General features: G+C 45.0%; 2 protein-coding genes across 43 annotated transcripts in view; one reads left to right on the forward strand and one right to left on the reverse strand.

The window, feature by feature from the left end:
• Window positions 1–14,916, forward strand: part of LOC310694870 (acyl-CoA dehydrogenase family member 11-like) — a 31,598-nt gene extending 16,682 nt beyond the window's left edge. For all 3 annotated transcript variants that reach the window (XM_083478645.1, XM_083478644.1, XM_083478646.1), the window contains exons 2-15: window positions 701–933; window positions 1,463–1,562; window positions 2,479–2,596; window positions 3,523–3,665; window positions 5,778–5,927; window positions 6,929–7,023; window positions 7,541–7,640; window positions 8,413–8,553; window positions 9,062–9,154; window positions 9,383–9,547; window positions 10,953–11,060; window positions 12,280–12,451; window positions 13,858–13,924; window positions 14,638–14,916. In XM_083478645.1, the coding sequence (XP_083334771.1) occupies window positions 701–933; window positions 1,463–1,562; window positions 2,479–2,596; window positions 3,523–3,665; window positions 5,778–5,927; window positions 6,929–7,023; window positions 7,541–7,640; window positions 8,413–8,553; window positions 9,062–9,154; window positions 9,383–9,547; window positions 10,953–11,060; window positions 12,280–12,451; window positions 13,858–13,924; window positions 14,638–14,764 (1,812 nt within the window). In that variant the 3' untranslated portion in view covers window positions 14,765–14,916. The remainder of the gene's footprint in view (window positions 1–700; window positions 934–1,462; window positions 1,563–2,478; window positions 2,597–3,522; window positions 3,666–5,777; window positions 5,928–6,928; window positions 7,024–7,540; window positions 7,641–8,412; window positions 8,554–9,061; window positions 9,155–9,382; window positions 9,548–10,952; window positions 11,061–12,279; window positions 12,452–13,857; window positions 13,925–14,637) is intronic.
• A 1,605-nt stretch (window positions 14,917–16,521) lies between these two features.
• The window catches only part of MTMR3 (myotubularin related protein 3), a 56,334-nt gene continuing 49,503 nt past the window's right edge, over window positions 16,522–23,352 (reverse strand). For 15 of the 40 annotated variants that reach the window (XM_083478469.1, XM_083478456.1, XM_083478479.1 and 12 more), the window contains 3 exons: window positions 23,204–23,292; window positions 21,373–21,399; window positions 16,522–19,253 (listed from right to left, as the gene is read on the reverse strand). In XM_083478469.1, coding sequence (XP_083334595.1) covers window positions 19,082–19,253; window positions 21,373–21,399; window positions 23,204–23,292 — 288 coding nt within the window. In that variant the 3' untranslated portion in view covers window positions 16,522–19,081. Of the gene's footprint in view, window positions 19,254–19,437; window positions 20,370–21,372; window positions 22,421–22,461; window positions 23,293–23,352 lie in introns of those variants that run through there. The other 25 variants (XM_083478465.1, XM_083478474.1, XM_083478487.1 and 22 more) reach the window with 7 other exon arrangements.

Here is a 23,352-nt window from a genome sequence, read left to right on the forward strand (position 1 = left end):
GGAAGGTACCTTCCACTGAATCAAACCAATTGGCCTATCTAGCTCAGTATTGTCTATATTTGACTGGCAACAGCTCTCCAATGGTTTGGACAGGGAACCTTTCCCAGCCCTACCTGGAGCCACCATTGGGGATTGAACTAGGGACCTTTTGTCTGCAAAGCAGATGCTCTTCCCTTAAGTCACAGCAAAGTATCTTGCCCTCCACTGATTTAAAAATCAAATGGGTGTTTGTTCTTTGCTTAGGAGTTATGCAAGAAGCCAGCAGTTTGCCCTGTTCCCAAGCTGCTGTCCACAGTTAAAAACAAACCTTGCTAGTTGAAGCAGGTGAAAAGTGAACTATGTATGGGTCATTATGTATGTGCAGTTATTAAGTAGTAATTTTTTTAAGTGCAAGACAGTCTCCCAAGCCATGTTTTGGAGTAAAGTCCAAAAGTACAGGCAGTGGGGTTGATTCTTTATAACATAAGCACATTTCAAATAACAGCAGTACATAATACTCAGTTTAAAAGGATCAGTACAAGAGACAGGTGAGGTCAAACAGGGAGCCCAATACTTTGTTTTATGTTCTGCTTGCTGTGATGTTTTGGTTTGTTTTTATTTTATTTTATTTTTTATTTATACATACATACATACATACATACATACATACATACATACCGGTACATACTTGTCCATCTGCACACATTCTTTTACTTTGCAGGTGTTTGCTGATGTAAGTTTGGACCTTGAACAGTTTGGGGCTCGAGTGAAGGATGAAATTGATCTCCTGGGACGCGACTGTGAGTTAAACCCTCCACAACTTAAGCAGTTTGATGCCTGGGGGCGGCGTGTGGATGAAATTATCACCTGCCCAGCCTGGAAGAGGATGAAGGAGATCTCGGCTGAGGAGGGGCTGATTGCTGAGGCTTATGAGAGGAGATACTCTAACTGGAGGTACAAATATAGTTGACACCTTCAGACTCAGTGGGCCACACTTCAGTGCGGCGAACATGTCCATATACCTCCAGTGCCATTCAAAATGAAATGTCCCTACAGTGGGGATAGTGACACTTTTCTAGATGAAAGAACTCCTACAGTAGAACTCCCACAGCATGTAATGATTGGCCACCAATTTTGATGGCTTTAAGAATCAGCAAGGCAAATTCATGTAAAGCTACTATCAATGGCTAGTAGCTACGATGGCTATGTTCTGCCTCCACTGTTGAAGGTAGTATGCCTCTGAACCCCATTTGCTGGGAATTGGAAGTGGGAAGACTGCTGTCGTACTCATGTTCTGCTTATGAGCTTCTCATTGAGGCATCTAGTTGGCCGCTATGAGAACAGAGTGCCGACCTGATAGGTCTTTAGCCAAGCTCTTCTTGTGTTCTTGTGTAGCTATAATCCAGCTGAGATCTCTCTATAGCAAATATATTTTTCTCTTGGTATTTCTAAATTCAGCAAGGCTTTGTTTCTCCTTCCACAGCCGCGTTCATCAGATTGCCAAACTTTACCTTTTTGCACCTTCTTCTGGTACTTTTTTAGCTCCTCTGGCCATGACTGATGGAGCAGCAAAAGTAATAGAGGTGAGATCACAAGTCAGTGCTCAGCAGGTAGATCACTATATTGCCTTGCTCTGAATTAGACTAAGTTGGGGGTTCATTTCTGGAATGCAGCTACCAAAGTAAAACGCCCTCCCCATAAGTTCCCCTTACCAAAAAACAAAACCCCTATGCACAACACTATTATTTACAAACCTTGGAGAGCTGCTAGACTCATACTGAGCTAGGCTAATGGTCTATATAAGACATATTCCTCAGTTCCCCAAGGCCTTCCCTAATAAGGCCAGATTGGGAGTGGCATCCTGGCTCTGATTAGATCCAAAGTGAAGCATATCATCCAGATCTGCTGAAAAAACCTTTTGGTCATTATCTCAGAGGCAGATCTTTGGCAGCGCAACTGGTTCTACCACACTGGGCTCTGAGCCTACAGGGCACCATAGTGTGTTGTTGTGTAAGACCTCTGTGGGAAACTTCCCTTGCCTGACTTTGCAGCTCACCCAGGCCCTGGCCAGACTGTCATGGACTGGTTGGATGCAGAGGAGTGGTGGGAGGCACCAGCAAGGGAACCACCAGGCAAAGAAGGCTCAGAACCAGGGCATTTGTGATAGGACAATGATGCAGGGTCAGAGGAAAGTGTTGAAAGCTGAATAAGCAACATGTTTGGTGAGCAGGAATAGGCTGTGGCGGAAGGCAGCCGAGCCTCAGAGGTGTCAGAGGAATGGGGCCAGGAGACAGAAATGAGGCAGGCTGCTGAAGAATTCAGGGAGTCCTGCTGAGACCAGCTCTCCTCCCACCTGGCCTCCCAAAGCATGCAGAAAAATAAAAAGGGAGGAGCAACAAATGACAGGACAAAGGAGCTTTGGGCTGCTGTGGAAGGAACCAGGAGAGGAAATCCTGTTTGTTGTTCTTTCTCCCTTCTGTTTCCTGCAACTCCCAACAGTCCTTGGGTATCCCCAAACCCCTCAAAGAAGTTTTTATCCACTTGACATCACGTGACCATGCCAAATTCTGGACTTCTGGCCAGTGGATGACTGAACGCAGAGGGGGCTCTGATGTTGGTAAGTCTGCCCCAAAGTGGGAAGTCTGACACAGAGTGCAATACAAAATGCATTTAGAAATGAGTAGTGGTGCAGTTAGATAATGTTACACCAACAGCCTAATGGTTTGTTGAGGCATGGAGAGAGGACATTTAGATGGCCATGTGTAGAACGCCTGTTGTGAAATGCACAATTAACATTTCTCCCACCACCCCAACACCTCTTCCATTCCATGCTTTTAACTGCTTCCACATTTCTAATGGAAAAGAAAAATGAACAAATGAAAAACAGTTTACCAACCTGGTAATAAGAAAGATAATACTCTAAGCATGTGCAGTCTCACAGTTTAAAAATTCAATTAACTCACAGGACCACCATGACTATATGAATAAAATTTGATAGTTTCTAATGCTTTCTCATGTGATTCTGTGAAACTTGAACTCAGATCTATCCGCAGGCTTCTGGGGAAACCCAGCGTGATGGGCGGGGTATGAATAATAAATTATTATTATTATCATCATTATGTCACATACGCCAGGCCCATAGTAATCACCATGGCAACATTGCTGGTGGGTAGGTAATATATAACCAATCCTATGGATTGCAAACATTGTAGCTGCTTAAGTTTTCCTATTGCTTAAGTTTCACCTTAGGAACATAGGAAGCTGCCTTATACAGAGTCAGTATTATCTACACAGACTGGCAGCTTTTGTCCAGGGCTTGGGGCAGGGGTCTTTGCCAGCGCTACCTAGAAATGCTGGGGTTTGATCCTGGGAACTTCTGCATATGAAGCAGGTGCCATGACCTTTTCCCAAAGTTACTGAGGTGCCAACTTCTTTTTTCGCTACACTGCTGAATGATAATGTTGCTTTTTCTTCAGCTTGAAGCCAGTGCTGGTTATTTGTGAAGATCAGCAGCAGCTAAGACTGGGTGTTCTTTTCTTGCAGCTAGTGGCACAGAGACAGTAGCCCTGGAACTCCCTGATGGCAGCTACAGTCTCCATGGCTTGAAATGGTTTACTTCGGCCACCGATTCAGATATAACTTTGACACTGGCAAGGAGCATGACTGCTGATGGACAAATACAGCAGGTCAGATTCCTAACTGGGGAAACTGAAGGACCAGCTCAGAAGCAGTAATCAGTAATGTTGAAGTGGGGTGAGAAACAGGGTCCTTCACTGGCCATTTTGACAGGCGTTGGGGCCACTTACCTGCCCCTCACCTAACATCACATGATCCATTGGGCCTTGCTGTGTTAATCAGCTGATCAGCGCTTATAGCAAGACCCCCTTTGGGCAGGAATCAGCTGCACTAAGATGCTCTGAGAACTCTGTAGCACAATTTTAAGTCCGGCAGGGCAAATCCCCCTCTTTCTTTAGCATCTGTCAGTATTTTCAATTTAATTCTGGGCTTTTTGCCCTGCCAGACTTAAAATTGTACTATGAAGCAGCAGCGTTTTGCTGGCTGAAAGAGTGGATGCTCCTCGAGAACACAGACATTTTGGACTTGGAAGGTTTTAATAATGCATTTGGTTGGCATGCATATCTATGGTATGATAAAATCAAGGTGCATAGGGCCTTTAAAAATCATATTGTCAGAAAAGCATTGTTTAATGTTTGGATAAGATATAAAGATTTGTTGGAAAATAAAACCCCTAGATGGTTGTCACCCTTGGAGGCTAAGGCAGTGAAGAAACTCAATATGGAGGTCGGATGGCCGAAGTATTGGGAAATCTTGGAACAGGAAGCAGATAAATTGAAACTACAAAGTCATGAGAAATTGAAACCTAAGGTACAAGACTGGCTTCAGTATTACCAAATAATGGAGATTTTTAAACAGGACAGAAAAATTGGCTTTCAGGTGGAAAAATCTAAATTAGAGACTGAACTGTTAGAACCCAATACTAAGAACTTGTCAAGAATGTATAATTTGCTGCTGAAATGGAATACACAAGATGAAACAGTTAAATTGGCTATGATTAAGTGGGCACAGGACATTGGCCATAACATTATGTTTGCTGACTGGGAATGGTTGTGGAACACCGGTATTAAATTTACGGCATGTAATGCCTTAAAGGAAAATATCATGAAAATGATCTACAGGTGGTACATGACCCCAGTCAAGCTAGCAAAAATTTATCATTTGCCTGTTAATAAATGTTGGAAGTGTAAAGAGACTGAAGGTACTTTTTATCACCTTTGGTGGACGTGCCCGAAGATTAAGGCTTTCTGGGAAATGATATATAATGAAATGAAAAAGGTACTTAAATGCACTTTTCCTAAGAAACCAGAGGCCTTTCTCTTGGGCATTGTCGGCCAATTGGTGTCAAAGAAGGACAGAACTTTCTTTATGTATGCTACAACAGCAGCAAGAATACTTATCGCAAAGTACTGGAAGACACAAGATCTACCCACCTTGGAAGAATGGCAGATGAAAGTGATGGACTATATGACATTAGCTGAGATGACTGGCAGAATTCGCGACCAGGGAAAGGAGACGGCGGAAGAAGAATGGAAGAAATTTAAAGTTTACCTTAAGGACTATTATAAACTTGTTGAATGTTAGAATGTCGAGGTTTTGAGCAAGAAAGGGTTACAGCGACATAAGATTAAGCTGAAGGAAAGATTAAGAGGACAGAGGACTGATGGATATATTTAGAGTTGCTAAAAACTTTTGGACATTGGGATGCAGAAAGGGGAGGTATGGGGAAGTCGGAGAAACATGGTTTATGAAAAAAAGGTTATGAACTTATACGTGTTTGTATGTCTTTTCTTTATGTTTGTATTGTCTCAAAAAATTTTGTAAAACCAATAAAAAAAATTTATAAAAAAAAGAGAACTCTGTAGCACAGCCAATCCCTGCAGAGCTTGTATCATCACCGAACAGCTGATCAGCACTGACAGCAAACCTTGTTTGCCAAGAAACTATCCAGCGTAGTACACTTTAAGGATCCTGATTGTTCCCTTACAGCCATGTCTTTGCCTGCCACATCCTCATTTCACATACGTGTCAGGTGAGGATCAGGTGGGCTTGGTTTGCAGAAAACAGCTTCACAGGCCAAAGAGAACCCTTGCCTGGCCTAATTTGGTTCACAGACTGGAGGTTTCCCCTTGCTGCACTAATGTATTGCACAATGTATTCATTCTAGCTCCATTCTCCTTGTTACCAGTCAGTGTTTCTCACCTTTGCATTCTCGGCTGCAGGGCTCCAAAGGTCTGTCTCTGTTCTACCTGAAGATGCGCGATGAGGAAGGGAAGCTGAATGGCATTGAGATACAACGGCTGAAAGACAAGCTGGGCACAAGGCAACTGCCGACCGCAGAGCTCCTCCTAAATGGAGCCAAGTCACTCAAGGTGAGCAAAAAGAAAAAGGTGTGGAGGAAAACTTCCTGCAAAGCTCAGATTCTACTTCCCTGGTATGAGACAAAGGAAAGCAAGGTGCTCTGGAGCAGGGCAGCTCTCTGTGGATTTTGCCCATGCATGGAGCTGCCATGCAGGTGCAGAAGCAGAAATCTAACAGCCAAAGCAGCATGGATTAGAATTTCCGCCTCCTTAGGAAAACCAAGTTACTAGGAAAAAGAAACAGCATCAAACTGTTAAACAATGCCTTCTGGAGTACTATGGTACTCAGAGGAAGACTAAGAGCAGGCCAATGCACTCTGTGGCCTCTACCTTACAATCTCCTCACAGATGGGGAACCTCAGACCTGGAGGCCAAATGCGGTGCTCCAGGTCTCTCTATCTGGGCCTTAAAACTTCTCAGGCCACACACCCTACTGGCCCTACTTTATACCCCAAGGGTTTTTTTTTCCTTTCGGGCCAGTGTGAAATGTGTCCTTGAACTCCAATAATGGCCTTTGTCTGGATGGAGAATAAAGAAGTGTGTGTGTTAAAAGTAGATTATTGTCCATGATCACTTTTGCCTTTGGTCCCATCCACCACTGGCATCCTTGAAAATTCGTTCCTTGGCCTTCATGCCCTTTCAGCTTCTGTTATGCAGATCCTTACCAAAGAATTGCATCAATCGTTTGTTAGCATGTTTCAGGTTTGTTTTGCTTACTGAGCTGCCCCCTCACCCCATTCCTGTTGTTTATACCCTATGAGCTGCTCTTCCCTTCCTAATGACTAGATATGTATCTATGCAACTGTACTGTGTGTACGTATTTCTTGACTGAAGAATTTGTGCAGAGTTCCCACTGCTCTGCTTAGGAGTTACGGGCAGGCGGAAAGGGTATTATAGGTTTTTATGCCCCAGGGAGAACATGAGAGAAAGCAAATAGATTCCCCTTTTACTAAATTGCAATACAGACCATGCTAACTAACCTTATTCTGGCTTTTTCTGCTTCATGCTTCCAGATCTCTGCAGAGGGCCGGGGTGTGGCTTCCATTGCAAACATGCTGACCATCACTAGGATCCACAATGTCATTTATGCAGTTGCGTGCATGAGAAGGTAATTCATGTTCTTTTCCCTAAGACCTACTGGGCCCTTGGGCTTAATTATGGCTCTTTGAATCATGCTGCTGTCTGAATAAGCATTAAAGTAAGATGAGGTTGGCTGTGAAAATGCTGTTAAGAAACTCCTGGTTTCCAAATTGTGGTAGTAAACTACAGTTCCCAGGATTCCTTTGGGAGAAACATGTACTTACAGTGTATGGTGCAGATGGTAACTTACTATCTCTCAAATAAAACCACTGCTTGTGGGCTATAATTAGCTACCTCAATCAGAAGTCTACACAGAGGAAGAATGAGGAACCTGAGACACTCCAGATGTTGTTAGACTACAGCTCCCATAATTTCTGACCATTGGCCATGCTGGCTGGGGCTGGTGCAAGTTGTAGTCCAGCAACATCTGGAAGGCCACAGGTTAGTCACTCCTCTCAACAGCTGTGGGCTTTGCGACCTTGGGGCATATCTTCTCACATGTGACCTTTGCATTTAATTACCTAAAAATTGCCTTCCATCTCCAGAGTGATCACCCTGGCAAGGGATTATGCCACCAAGAGGGAAGCCTTTGGAAAACCCCTGAAGGCTCACCCTTTGCACATGCAGACTTTGGCTCGAATGGAGGTGAGCATTCGGAGGTGCTGGTTTTGTTTGACCTTGACCCTTGAGGTCTTCCCCTGCCACCTATGAAGCACATGAGACTCCCCTCCACATTCACATTCCTCTTGGTCGTGAGGTGAAGGTGGTTTCTTCTTTCTCCCTTGAAAAGCCCATAGAGCCGAAGGAGGAAGTTGGAAGAGTGAGGTTCTTTCTCACAGCCTCTTTCAGCTCCATGTGCTTTTCAGACCTCAGATAAATTCTGTTGGATCCAGCAGCTCCCTTAGAAAAGCAAAATGCCTGTAGTTTTTCTCTGTCTCAAGGTGGGGTGGGAGCTTACCAGTGGAAGTGCAAAAAGAAGTGACCAGAGGTGGTGGCAATGGCTCTCCAGGATTTCAGGCAGGGAACCTGGATATATCAGGCACTGAACCAGGATTTCAGCCCTACCTGGATATGTCTGGCATCAGACTTGGGACCTAATGCATGTTAGGCAAATGCTCTACCACTAAGCTAAAATCCTTAAGACATAGGAATCTGTCTTAAACTGAGTAAGACATCGTTTTCCATCTAGTTCATTATTGTCTACATTAACTGGCACTGGCTTTCCAGTGTTTCAGGCAGGGAACACTTCCAGCCCTATCCTGGGACTTTCTGTATGCCAAGCAGGTGTTCTGCCACTCAGCTACCGCCCTTGCACATTATGAAATCCTTGTTTCTGCAGCCAAGTGATACTTGTTGTAAGAACATTGTGTGCTCCTCCACCCTGCCCCAATGATCCCATGCTGTCTTGCTCCTGCAGGTGCAAGCTCGAGGAGCATTCCTGCTGATGATGGAGATAGGGAAATTGCTTGGACTGGAAGAAACCAAGAAGGACACTGAACAAGACCAGCACATGCTTAGGCTGCTGACGCCTGTTGCCAAACTTTACACTGGGAAACAAGTAGTGTTTCAAGGCCTAGAATTTGGTTTCATGGTTTAGTTACATATTGGGCTCTGAAGCAAAAAGGGAGGATTCACAGAGGAGCCAGGTGCTAATTGTGGGGGAGAAAAGGAAAGGAACGAACAAAACTTGGTAATTGTTTAATGGCCAAGTGGTTGTGAAATAGTAACACCCTGTCAGGGTAAGCGTATTCAAGAAATTGAACTATTATAAACATATAGGAATAATAGCTACTCAGATGTTTTCCTGGATGGGTTTCTGCCCTAGGGTGGTCCCTTAGCCTTGATCCTCTTTTCAACAAGCCTTTCCCATCCCCAGATTCTAGACAGTGCAAAGTGGGATAGTACAAATGTGCCACATTTCACCTCCCCACACCCCAGTCTGCTGACAGGTCTGTAATGCGCTTTAGGTGTATATGAAGTTGTCAGAGATGGGCAGAGACCAGGGGCAGATGTCTGGGTGTTCAAGGTTAGTGGGAATGTGCACATACCACATATCTTTGTTGCAGGCTGTTGCGGTTACCTCAGAAGGGCTGGAGTGTTTTGGAGGGCAGGGCTACATGGAAGATACAGGCCTGGCAAGAATTTTACGGGATGCCCAGGTATTAAGCCACACACCCACACCGTGCAAAAAAGGCATTTTTCTTAGCTTCTCCTTCTTTCAGCAGCCTATATCCTATAGCAGTGCTGTTGAGGTAGAGCAGGGGACAAAAACTGGCTTCAGAATCCTGGTGCTGGCTCCATTATTTGGCGTCTCCAGGAGCTTAGACATTGCTTGTCACAGTGGTCTAAGCTCACAATAGAATTAGTTATTTTCACTCTTCTTTCAGGTAAAAGTTCTGCAGTTCAAAAATGTCCTCTCTGCATCTGTTTCTCCAGGATTAAGAATGCACCAGCTGTTGATAGAGAATGTCTTAGAAAGAGCAGCTTCAAACTGTGTCCCTACAGCTTGTAACTGGATTTACACGCCAAATACCAGGGACTTCAATTTAACGGCAGGTGTTAATCATGAGTTAGATACAATCCCTTAGTGCCAATGTTATTTCTTCAAAGATGAATATTTATACTAAGCCGATAGAAGTCTCCTGAGATGCCCCAACCCTCTGTCTGCTGTAACAAATGAACACAGCTGGCAGATTGTGAAAGATGGACCAGTTCTCAGCTACAAAGAGCACTATCAAGGAATAGTTATGCAAACACAAACAGGCTATATTTGGGAGGGGCATTCAAAAATATTAGTTGGAGGGCAGTGCCCACCCTGCCCTAGATCAAGCAATACCCCCATAATATTTGTTTACAAATTAGATATTGGCCAGGTTAAGATCAGACCACACGATACCTCAGACACATGAAATGAAGTCCTGACAATCCCTTCTCTATTGCAAAGCACATCCGGGAGACTGCATTTCATCAGAGAAGGGCTGGGGGCACGTGTCACCATTCCACTGTCACTTGTTTACAGCGGTCTTCTGTTCTTTTTTGGTGGCCGGGGGAGAGTGTGCACTGGGCGGGGGCCAGACATGCAGGGCCCAGAGAACCCACCATGCCAGGTTTCCCTCACCGCCAACACTGCTAAGTGTACGTACATGGGGCATGGAGGGTTCACGGAGCCTGCGTGCTAGTTCATCCCTGGCCACCAGAATCAAGCGGGGCTACGCCCATGCCCACCCATGCAGGCAGAAGCCTGGCTGACCGACATGGCCCTTGGCTGGCAAATCCCCATCCCACCCTGACGCTGGCCAGGCAGACATTCAGCAAGGGGGCTGGGGACACAGCGGTCAAGCCAGGCCAGGCTCCAGGGCTGAGAGACCCCAGCAGCAGGCAGGAGGGACAGGAATCCCTGTGTGGCTCACACCCCCTAAAAATCATGCGCCTGCTGCTCTCCCCCCTGCCCCATGCTATTCCCCTGCTTGTGAATATAGTCTGGATGGGAACATCACAGATGGTAGAAAGCAGCTGTCAGGAAAGAGTTCAGCATCCTCTGCTACCCATTTTCGAACTCAAAACCGTGCTGACCGTGCTGTATTTTGTGACCAGAAAGGGCAATTTGTTTTTCAGCTTTCTACATTTATTTTCTTCAGTCTTTGCCATCTTGGTGCCCTCCAGTTGTTTTGGACTACAATTCTTGGCAGTCCCAGCCAGCACAGCCATAGAATGCTAGAGCTGGTGGGAGTTGTAGTCCAAAACATCTGGAGGGTGACAGATTGGCAGAGTGATATATTGCAGAGATTGATATATTGCAGAGATTTCAGGAGCGATATTTCATCTGGAGTGACATGCGGTTGCTGTTACTCTTCCATCCATTACTAGTCTAACAACTCAACTTTCCCTCAATGTCTTAGATTTTGGCTTCCCTTGTCATTTTGTTTGCTGTCCCACTTTTTTCTGACTCCCTGACAGGTGCTAACTATCTGGGAAGGAACAACCAATATCCTCTCTCTGGATGTTCTGCGCTCCCTAGTCAAGAGCCAAGGAAAAGTGCTGGATGCATTTTTCTCTACTGCCCAGGTGAGCATTCCTCAACAAGGACACATTACTGTTAATGTCACTGCTACAAATGTAATCCTAAACTATACAGTGGTACCTTAGGTTAAGTACTTAATTCGGTCCGGAGGTCCGTACTTAACCTGAAACTGTTCTTAACCTGAAGCACCACTTTAGCTAATGGGCCTCCTGCTGCCGCTGCGCCGCCGGGGCATGATTTCTGTTCTCATCCTGAAGCAAAGTTCTTAACCTGAAGCACTATTTCTGGGTTAGCGGAGTCTGTAACCTGAAGCGACACTTTACTGTTAATTCCACTGCTACAAATGTATGCACTATGCCAACCTGGTGCCTTCCTAATGGTTTTGACTGCAATTCCCAACAGCCATGGCCAACAGAGTTGTGCTGGCAGGGGCTGATGTTGTGTGTGTGTGTGTGTGTGTGTGTGTGTGATTTTGTTAAATTTATATTCTATCCTTCCACCCAAAGGAGCCCAGGGCAGCAGGCAAGCAAGCAATAAAACAATCAAACATCTTAACAACCATTCCAGTACAGATGCAGACTGGGAAATATATCCGCTTAAAAGGCTTGTTGAAAGAGGAAGGTCTTCGGCAGGTACCAAAAAGGCAACAGAATTGGCACATGTTCAAAGGGAGCAGATTCCAAAGGGCAGGTGCTAGAACCCTAAAGGCCATATTGTTGCAATGTGTGGAATGAACCTCCTACTAAGATGGCATCTGCAGAAGGCCCTCACCTCCAGAGCATAATCATTGACTGGGTATATAGGGTGTGTGTGTGTGTGATTTTGTTAAATTTAAATTCTATCCTTCCACCCAAAGGAGCCCAGGGCAGCAAGTAAGCAATAAAACAATCAAACATTTTATTCTATGACGGGGGGGGGGGGGATGACCCTCCAGATGTGATTGGGAAGCTGCAACATGGGATTTGGAGTCTCCATCACCTAGCTGACATGAGCACTATTAAGGAATGATAGGTATAGTCTAACAATAGCTGGAGGACCCTCCCAATTGCACTATATACATGTGATAAAGTGGACTCAAGTTCTTAAAACATTATGTCATACTAACAACTGTAAATCCTTTAAGGTACCCTAAGGCTCTTTCTTGTTCAGATCAACATAGTTGTCCGGGAAAAAAGGTAAACAGCTGAAAAGATGGTTTAGATTGGACAGCAGTACTGGCTGTTTCGAGAAACACTGATTACCATATGTTTGATTTCCTTGCAGACCAAGTTGAAGGTGGCGCTTAGCGTTACTGAACTGGAACTTTCTGTGCAAATAGTTCAAAATGCTCTCCACAAACTCAGACAGTTCACTCAGAAAATAAGCTTAAAGGGGGAAGCCGGGATGCAACTGTCTGCAAGAGACTTTGCCTATGCTCTGGCACGGATCTATGGAGGTAATGAAAATGCTGTTAAATAATCACTTTGCCAACTTACTACAGAATGATGTAGAATTCCACTGAAGTAGGCTGAAGCTTATGATCACCAGGTATTTCTGGGTGATCTTCCAACCCAACTCTGCACTGCGAGTCTATGACCAATAATTAAAAAGTGGCATTTTTTTGACTGGATGCACAGCCACGTAGCAAGTGACTCATCTCAGGCAGGTGTAAAATGTCTTAATGTAAAAGATGCAATAAATTTACTTTGGGATAGGGAGAAGAAATCCATAATTGAAAAACAGCTGTTTCTAATACCTTGACAATCAAAAGAGGATTTTTGACAGGCACAAAATGTGTTCTGGTTCCCGATACAAAGGAGAGTCTGGCTCCCTCAGTACAACTAACATCATATGGCACATAGCAGTACACAAGAGGGCAGCACCAAATCAGTGGACATCAAAATGATTTAAGTTATCAGCACAGAACTGAATTTCTTGGAAAGCCAGCACATCAAGCTGGACTAGTTTATTTTCACTGAGGCAATTGTTCCTAAGAACATGTCTCGGAATTCTTCAGAAGATGCTGGATGCACAATCTCCTGTCCATGTGAACTGCTGTAGTTTTAAGCAAGCAGGCTGCCAATGATCAGTGTAATTTCAGAGAATCCAATGGCCAAGTCATCTTTCCTTGTTGCTTCCAATCACTGCCATTTTCTGTTCCACCACCTGTGACTACCTGATCTATTGACTACTTCCTCAGGCATACACCCATCTGGAAACGTTATCTTCATTACCTTCTAGTTTAAATCCCATTTTTCAGCTTTTGCCTCTGAAATTAAGTTTGCCAAAGACAAAACACCCGGCAGGGGTGGGAAAGAGATGGCACTAGATATTTGGACTGCTGTTACTTTAGTGGCATTAGGTGTATATGGGGGTGGGGGGATATTCACAGACTAGTCTGTATGCCACAAGGGCCCACCATGGGCCAGAATGACTCACGTATGACTGGCAGATCTCTGGCACAGGCATGGGGAACTTTTTTCAGTTAGAGGGTTGCATACCCTTCAGGGAAACCTTTTAGGGACCACAGACCTGTGATAAGTAGGGCCCAAACCCAAAGTGGTGGAGAAATAAATGTAAATTTTACCTTTTGCAATAGAGTAGCTTCTATGCACCCCTGTCCTCCAGCAAGCAGCATTATTAAAGCTCAAGGGAATACTCCAGCCAGCCTAAATATGGAAATTGGATATGACAGAAGGGTGGTGAAGGGTTGGTGTAGGGAGAGTCTTAAGGGCCAGGTTAAGTGGTGCTTGAGGGCCATATTTGACCCCTTAACCTGATGTTTCCCCTCCCTGCTGCAGCAGAATGTTACTTGGACGATAGCTCAGTAATGTTAACCACCTATATATTTGCTTTACATAGGAGTTCTCCTGCTGGAATATGCTGCCAGGCCGAATGCATCAGCCACAGACATCTATACTGCTCAGAGGTATTAAATAAGCTTAGTCCATCCTCCAAAGCAATTTCTGAGATGGCACAGACATATTCATATTTTTAACTGCTTAAGAAAGGGGGGCAGTCCTGGAATGCTGAAAGTCAGTGCAGCTGTCAAGGCTGAAGAGAAGCAGTTTAGATCAGACAACCTCTCATACGGCTCTAGAGAGCCAGGCTGTATGCATGTAGGGAAGCAAGAGAGGGACATAGTGAGAGGACAGAGCTGTGTGATATTGGTGGGAGGCGGTCAACTCTCACATAAGCATTTCAGAGTGGTCAGTCAAATCTATCCAGTAGCCTGCCCTGTACTATTTGGTTTTCTAAAGGGACCACATGTGCCTTGTGATCATTAGGCTCCAGAACATGGGTGGCAGAGCAGATGGTCTCAAATCTCTTCACTAAATATAAATATTAAATGTTGATGCTTATGCCGAAGAGATATTTAGTTTCCAACATACATCAGGGCAGTTTCCTGCAAACCTTTAGCCAGTTGGGAAATCTATGGCCCGCCATAAGTTGTTGAACTAGGACTCCCATCAGCCATGCTGACTGAGGCTGATGGGAGATGTAGCTCAGCAACACCTGGAGGGCCATGGGTTCACCACCTCTGCTTAATGCAGTAGGAGAATAATTGTTGGGTTTAAAGTTTAAAACCAGATTTCCAGTTTAAATCAGTTGTACACGAAGGGCTTGCTGCAACTCTTACAGATGGTGTCACCAAGACATGTGCCCTGTGGACAGTGAAGACAAAGCTGGGTCTTATAGCACTGGAGCAGCTTCTCTGGATACTTCCTTGGTTTATGACAAACACCCAGTTCTGAAAGGAAGACTGTAAGAAGGAAGGCAGAAGAGATGCCATGCACTATCCTGGAATAAAGAAGTTAGTGGGGACAGAGACAGTTCTGATAGAATTAAACATGGTATTGCTTACCCTGAAATAAGCTGGCAAAGACTGCAGTAAATAAAAGTAGAAATTTGAGAAACAAACAGCCTTTGTCACAAAACACTGCATTCAAGTGTGTGCATTCAACTCCTTTCAATTAATAATTTTTAACAGCCATGAGGATATGGAAAGGAGTGTATGAGCCCAAGTCTGGATGCAATCCATGGCTGCAAGTCACAGTTGAACAGATCCCCAAGTTACTCTTTGTGCCTCTACCTTAATGACATACAGGTATGTTATGACCACTCAGCATAATCAACTTCTAGCTCATTATGGAATACAAACCAAACCTGACCTGTAAGGACAGTGGCATTGTGTCAAAAGGTTTGGAATGTGGCTCCTCCATTGGACACCTGCTTAGCTTCCAGTTACATTTTATGTACACTTGTCAAGAAACACACACAAAGATAGTAACAGGGCTAAATGATATAGGTTACAATGCAGTGTGTGTGTGTGTGTGTGTGTGTGTGTGCGTGCGCGCGCACACACACCCCAACTAATAAGTTCTGAAGGCTCTGTCTTTGCTCATATAACTGCTGCAAACCAGAGACCCCATTTAAACCCTAGGAACCTTTCCAATTTGCAATCACTTAGGCTGCAACCCCAAAAGCTGTAGGTGGTTTCAGAAGAAAATCCATGGAATTAATTCGATGGGAAGCCACTTTATCCAGGCATATGGGTGTAGCTGCTCCTAATGAACCACAAAGGAATCCAGGGAGTGGCAGCTCAAAGTAGCCTCACCACACAGACCAAAGATTACAGGCCAAATGTTCATATCAAGTCTCACCCACTTGCAAAATGGTTTGCACAGGCATGTCTTTCCAGAGAGTGCGATGGAGCTCTCAGAGGGGATGACAGAGAAGGCTATAAACATGGAGATTCTTGCCAAAACAGATCAGCTAAAAGAAAAGTGCTAGGAAGAGCTCTAGTTTTATTGTGGGATACTTAGCTGGGTTGCTTAAAGGGAGTAAGGAGAAAGAAATTTGTAGCAGATTTATATTGTAAACTGGGATATTTATATGGTAAGCTGGGAGCGCAGGAAAAGTCATAAATGCTGTAGATCAGCGGTTCTCAACCTGTGGGTCCTCAGATGTTGTTGGACTACAACTCCCATCATCCCTGAGCTCTGGCCTTGCTAGCTAGGGGTGATGGGAGTTGTAGTTCAACAACATCTGGGGACCCACAGGTTGAGAAAGGCTGCTGTAGATCTTACCTACTGCCTGCCACTGAGATAGTGAACACACCTCAAGCAGAATACCCAATTGGTGATGCAGTGTTCTCTTCTTGTGTGAGTAATGAGGGATGTAGCTGTGTAGTACACCAGTGTCTCTCATAGCTCGTGCATTTGGTACAACACAGTGTGTGCGTATATATACGTGAGAAGGTTTTGAAAGGTTTTTTGGTTGCTCTTGCCTAGGAACAGGAAGAAGCATAAGCAACAGGAGGAGGGGCATCTCATACTAGTGAAACCCTCAAGAGGTCAACTTGCTTCCAAAGGCAAACAAGGCTCTGTGCCGCTGCTGCTGCTGCTGCCACCACCACCCTGCCCAAACCAGTGATAAGGAAAAAAGGGACGACGTAGCAGCACATTTCTCCAGCTTACGGAAGGGTGGGGCAGTTAAAAAAGTAGGAAGTGGGTCAGCAAGTGCTCCCGTGCAAAACTCTAAACTTTATTCACTTTTATTTATATATTTAACAATTCTAAAGTATTTATGTCTTGCTCTTGACAAAAGAAAATTGAAAAATATAAAGGAGCAACTTTGCGCTCCTCTGCAGGAGAGAAGAGTTTTATATATACACAGCTATCTGGCGAGAGTGTCCTGCTTTACATACAAAGAATAAAATATTAATAAAAAAGTGCTTCATTGATCAAAAAGACTAAGAGCTGCAAGCGTTTATTCACACTGTACATCACAGACACGCCCCCCCCCAAACCCGTATCAGAACCTCTTGGCACCTGTCATTATGAACTGCAGAATATTAGACCTTGTTTTCACCATCTATTTGTACCATTAAAACCACACTGCCACAGTGCGCAACACAATTATGCTTTTCCTTCAAAAATCATCTCTCTATTCACCCACTTTAATGGATAAGTACAGATAAACTCCATTTACTCCATTGCAATTCCCACCTCTATTAAAAAAAGAGTGCTATGCATCTTTGCTGCATACTCCCATAACATTTAATTTTATATTAAAAATCCAAAAGCCAAATTAGAGCCAGACTTTGTATTGCCCGTTCTCCCAGCTGGAAGAAAGGAGGAGTACAAAGAAGCTACATACATCCCCAAGCTGCCTTAAAAGGTGCAAAGTCTCTTCCTATGTCTCTTGGAAACACTTGATTTTCATTCCCAAATGCTTCCCATGTATGACTGTGTTGTAATCAACACACACACACCTTTTCACCGAGAACATGGAAAGAAACAAAAGTTTGCTGACAGGGCTTTCTTCTATTGGGTATTCCAATACACTCGAAAACTTCACTTTAGAAGGCATTGCCCTATCTTGGCAATAGGTAACTTCTAACTTTGCAATCTCTTCGGAAGATTGGTTAGCTTATTACACCACTGCTGCTGGAGTCTCTCTTCTTCCTCCATGCTGCTATTAATACACAGCCTCCCTTGGTATGGTTGGAGGGCTTTACTGGCAGTGCCACACATTCCCCACAGTTGCTGGCTGGGGTACAGTTGCCCACAATGTGTAAAAGCCACAGGAAGATCAGTGCTGCCTACGAACTTGTGCCATGAGGAAGACATCTCAAGCTGAGGCAGTTTCAAGTGGTGGCAGCCGTGTGATAAGGGAAACATGTTCAGTTGTCAAATTCTACAGGCTGGGGCAGAGGAAGATAGAGGCATGTCACTACTTGGTGGAATATTTAGGCAGAAGCTGCTTCAGCTTCCCCTAGCAAATGAATTGCAGAAAAAAATGTACTTTCACACCCACCAACCAAAACCTATAAGTGTTTTTTTGTTGGCAGGGTTGGGTTGGCAAGACGATATTAAAATAAAAATAGGAGGACTCAAGACTCTTCATAGCACAGCAGCAGAAAAGTGATTTTAATGTAAGGGGCACATTTTCGTTTTAGATGAGTTGTATCTTTACATACATATCTTTGGGGGGGCAGTTGTTAAAATGCCCTAGTTTGGGGTCCTTGGCCAACCAGTTTTCACTGACTCTCCTGTGCAGAAATAAACCCAATAAATCAAAGCCACCCCCCATTTGCTTTGGGGTTCTCCTTGTGAGAGGGGGAGCCTGGCCAAAAGTATTATTTGACTTTGCATGCAGCCTTCCCAGTGCAGCGAAGCAGCTCTGCCTTCTGTGTAAACTATCTTTTTTTAAGAAGAAAAAAGTGGGGGCAAGGATAGCATTTTAACAGCTAGTAATAAGCCCAAACACCAGTTCCTTCAAAACAAATTGCATGTACAAGAGTCTTCCAATGAGGTGCCAGTTTAAAAATACAACCCTGAACAGGAATGGTCTGTCCAATCCCCCTTCCCTCTCACTTCCCTCAAACAAGCGTACACTTTCTTTAGCCAAAGTGGTCCAGGCATTGCCTACCTTGAGCCACAAGTCTGCCAACATCGGCAAAGGACTGCCCAACGTGGAGATCTGCAACCCACTCCGCCCCCCCCCTTGCGCCTGCCCTTTCGTGCAGCAAGGATAACTAAGCCCACTCTAAGAACAGAGAGGGAGAGAGGTTTTTTTTTTGAGAAGGCAGCTCCCATTTCTTCTAGCAGCAACAACTTCCCAAACAGCAGGTTGCTGTTGGGAAGCAACAGGAGTGACTGGGAAAAAAGAAAGCATAAGCACTGACGCTACAAGGTATTCACAAGGTCTCTGGACCGATTTCCCTTCCTCTCACAGCAAGGTAGAATCATCCGTCTGCAGCACAGTTCCGACAGCAGGGCAACAGAAATGCCAGCGGGGAAGATTCCAGACCCTCTTTTTGTCGTCTTCCAGCAAAATCCACACAAAATTTACATGAGGTGGATGAAAATGACACTGGGAGGAACAGCTGGAAAGGAGGGGTTTCTGCTCCACCAATACAGGCCCAGCCTCCTGTCCCTCTGAGCATCTCTCCTCCCGACTCCAGAGTGCAAGGCTTCTCTCCAGTCCTACCAGCTTCAGTCAGCAGAGAAATGTGCGTATCTGCTTAGCAGGGAGAGGTGGTGCTGTCTCTTCCCAGCTTTCCTTCCACGCTGGAGCCTCAGTTTGAGGTGGCAGCAATAGGTTTGTCCAATTCGAGGTCAAGGCTGGGGCTACTGGGATGCAAGCTGCTGTAGCAGGATTTGCAGACCCGGCTGGGTTCGAAGAGCTGCTGGCTGGGGACCGGCACCTTCTGGTTACAGCAGCTGGAGCAAAAGACATTCCCACAATTCCTTCAGTCAGGAACAGGAAGAGAAGAAATTACAGTAAATTTGCAACTCAGGAATGCAGTTTCCACAACAGTACATGTCTTAAGTTGGTGCTTGCAGAAAAAGGTTAAGGGGGGGGGGGGGAGCCTTTGGACTAGTTGCCAAAGAGCAGCTTGGGTGGAAGAGGGTTAAGTTCTTTCCCCCCTGCAAGCTGCAGTGGGGGTCAGAGCGCCACGGGATGATGATGTCTGCTATGATGCCAGCCCAGAAATGGTGATCTGGAGGGGTGAAAAGAGCCTGTAACCGAGCCACAAATTTCTTTCGTGCCTATCTTCAGTGCAATGGAACACTTCAGCTATGTCTCCGTCTGCTCCTGGCTGTTGCTTCCCAAAAAGAAGTTAACTAGAATCGAGCCTTGAAGACTGGCAAGCCAGTCAACTCCTCCCCCCAAAAGAAAAAAGCCTACATAAGCCAGAAGTGAGCCGGCTGCAGCTCAAGGGAACTACAGCGACACTGTCTTTCAGCACAAAGAAAATGTGAGTCCATGGGGACCATGCAAAGCCACGCAGTGAGCAGCCAGAAAAGATGCAGCCCACATACTGAGTGAATGAGGGATGCAGCAGCTGACACATCTGTCAGTTGTCAGTCACAGCAGGGCCATAACAGCACATGCATCTTGGGGCAGGGATGGGGTCCTGCGTGCAACTAGAACCCCACAACCCCCCACTTCTGATCTCAAACCTGCTTTCCCCCAAATGCAGCTCTGAGCAGCATAAGCGGACAAGGTCCCTGGTTCATAATCTTTTACTTGCAGATATAGGCAAGCATTAGGTAAGAATTGTTTTGCACCTCACTACAGGTGCCTTGAGGTTGGCATAAACAAACATAGAAGGTTTAATCTGCTCTTCTCCAGTAGCTTAATAGTGGGAGATAGGAGGCAACTGGCTTTATATAAAGAGTTCGTGCCAGGTGTGGTTTTTCTTTATGTTAACTGTCGATGTAACAAGCAAAGGGAAACATTTTTCATCTCACAAACTTTCATATTTCTAGCATGGCAAAGCAACCTCTAGATATCACTCACTCAGGGCTAGACTTGGGCTGGTGATTTGGAAGTCTTCTTATGGACTCCAATAGACACTGCTATCAGAGAGAACAGCAGGAGTGAAAACAACAAGGCAGTGAAGACAGACCACTCTATGAAAAAGCCATTCGAATGCCCTCACAGTGAAGATTCTGAAAGGGTGAGGGTTCACAGCCCGACCTAGCTGCCAAGAGAAGACTAAATATTTCCTTTCAAGAGAAACTCCTGGACATTGTGCAAAAGAGAGACTATCTGGAATTTTCTGCCTAGGTATATCTGTTCAAATCTCACGCAAAGGGATCACTTAGTCCCTAAGCAGGTTCTTATATGCATTTCAGGATTTTTGCCAGACTCTTGGCCCTCAGTGTCAAAGTCATGTTCCTTCTCAGGGACTCTACTCCACCTGGCTAGCAGAGGAGACCCTAATGCTCACGCTGCCTTGCCCCTCACTCAGTGACCATTAGCCCACAATTAAGGCTTTTTTCACTCTTGTGCTATTTCAGAAGTGATTGGTAAGGTTCTCTCCGTGTACTGCTCAAGAACTCCCCAACAGCTGCCAGCTCTCTGTAATACCAAATTCAATGGGAAAAGGCCAAAATAATGTGTTGGTTTCTATATACCAGTGGTGGCAGGTGTGGAGAAGTAGAGCTGCTCTCCTGATACTGGTGTCACTGAGGCTTACCTGGATGGGGCCAGGGCAGGGTAGACACATTGCCTTTGCTGCAGCTCTAGCAGGTAAGCTGCAGCGATACAGGGGGTCTCCACTCCACCAAACCGGATGCTACCACTCAATACACAGAAATTGCCTGCTCTTATAATTGAAATACTCATTGCAGATAAGCCACTTGCATGTTAGCCAAAGATGCAGTATGAAACAAAAAGTCTTATTAGTAGAACGTGAAAAGAGGCCCACAGACCTCAATATCCAACTGGGCTGCTACCATTCGTCTTTGGTGTAATGATTTATGGGCAAGAGGAGTGCAGGGGAGGGAGTCAAAGGTTAGTTTGAAGAGGTTATTGGAGAAGTGCAAGCAGACAACAGAGGCTGTTCCAAATGCTCACCAAGTCTGATCAACACGGTCAGGGTCCCTGCAAGGAGGGGAGAAAAAGCTCAGAGGGGAGACTAAATCAGAGGATTTGTGGGTTTTCCCCCAGAAATGGCAAGGTGAGACCACTGTCTTTTCCTGCTAGCCTGAAAGAAGGTCATATACAGCTATGTTTTAAATAAAAAATGTTAGTGTGCTGTGAGAAATGAAGTTAAATGGCCCCTGCGAGCCCAACAATGGCCCAGCAATGGAAGAGGCTGTCCCTGCTGCATCTCTGCATGGTATCTTTCTTCGGACCCACCTTCCTCCAATCAGCAGGCATGGCAAGAACACGTGCAGAAACACAGTCCATGGCCTCCACTGAGAAACATCATTTCTTATTGTAGAAAATAAACTGGTTTGGGTTTTTTGTTGTTGGTGGTGATGTGGTTGGTGGGGGGGTTGGTGGTGGTGAAGAGATATGAGGCACATGCCTCTGATTTTAATATAAAATAAAGAGAGCCACAGAAATCAGACTGGGAAACATAATTTAACTATTGAGGAAATGGACATGGCACACACTGTCTCAAGATGGATCAAATCTCAAAATCGGCGCCTACTTGTTCTTTGGAAGCCTTCTCAGCTAAGAAGTCTTGACACAGCAAGAAGATGAAGAAATTGAATGGGACATTTCCAACATTCTCCAAAGCTGCTGTTCTAACAGACTTCAGCACAAAGCAGAGGACCTCTGTGTATGAGGTGATTTAAACATTTGCTCAAAGCAGAAAATGCAGTGTAAAAGGATGAGCATGGGCCAGGTGCTAAACTGGCAGAGTAAGCCCAGGAATATTTTTCTAAAAGGGGGGGGGGGGTATTGGTGCTGCTGCTTGACTGGAAACAAAACAAGTTAGTGAGAAAGTTTGAGACAAGCAAACCCACTAAAAAAGGCTGCGGTGCTTCATTGGTAAGGGAGGCCTTGTTGGCAGCGCTATACCCGACTGCCACCTGGCTGGTGCTGACCCATGACAGGGCCTTCTCAGTGGTGGTTCCCCAGTCGCAGAATTGCCCTCTTGGGTGAGATGTGCCTGTCTTCCTCATTACTGACTTTAACTTTCCCCTGAAACACATTCCTGGTTACCCAAGGCATTTGATGGCTAAAAGATGCTGGCCATGGCAATCTTGAAATTAGGCTTTAGTGACAGCTTTTAAATGTTTTACATTTAATTATTTTATATGTGTGTTTTAAAAATTTATTTTAAATTGCATTGCTTTAATGTTTTGATGTTTGCAACTTTGGGCATTTTTGGGAGGAAGGGCAGGATCCAAGACTGCAGGTGTAAAGCAAAAGGGTTCTGTCCCTCTTCTCAAATCACCATCAGGGGACCAAGTTTCCACAGGATTCTATGAACTGTGCATTGGTGGGAAGTTTAAGATTCATACTTAAGCCCCAGTGCAAAGCCACCGGTAAATCTGACCTCCTAACAACTCTCTGCCCCCTTAAGAAATTACAGTTCCTATGATTATTTGGGAGAAGCCAGGAGTCTTTAAAGTGGTATACTAGTACTTTAACTGTAAGGTGTGGAGGTGGGCTGTGTGACAAACTTTATAACACTCTTACAGCTTGTCAAAAGCTAAGCCCTTCTGACGCAAGCCATGGTGGACTCAGCAAGAAGAATGCTATGCAGTGTGTGTCTACCCTTGCTATAACACTGCCGTGTGTGGCTCTATGGTCTGACATGGGAGAGTGATCTTATCAAGGAAAAATAAAAGGCAAAGTGCCCAGAGGCTAAAAGAAAGAGGAGCCCCTCCAGGACATGGCAGCAGAATAGCATACCTGCACCCCACACTATCCATCCTACATGCATTACCTGCAGTGGTGCTTCCTGCTGACAAGCCAGAATGCACTGTCGCAGCCGTAACAGTGTGCAGCCAGGTGATCGGGAAGCCATCGTGTCACCTGGAAACAGAGATGTAAAGAGAGACATAACTTTAAATACAAGCAACACGGTTTAGAAAG

The sequence above is a fragment of the Podarcis liolepis genome (genome assembly GCF_965112155.1).
Source record: "Podarcis liolepis genome assembly, chromosome: 15".
Classification (NCBI taxonomy): Eukaryota; Metazoa; Chordata; class Lepidosauria; order Squamata; family Lacertidae; genus Podarcis; species Podarcis liolepis.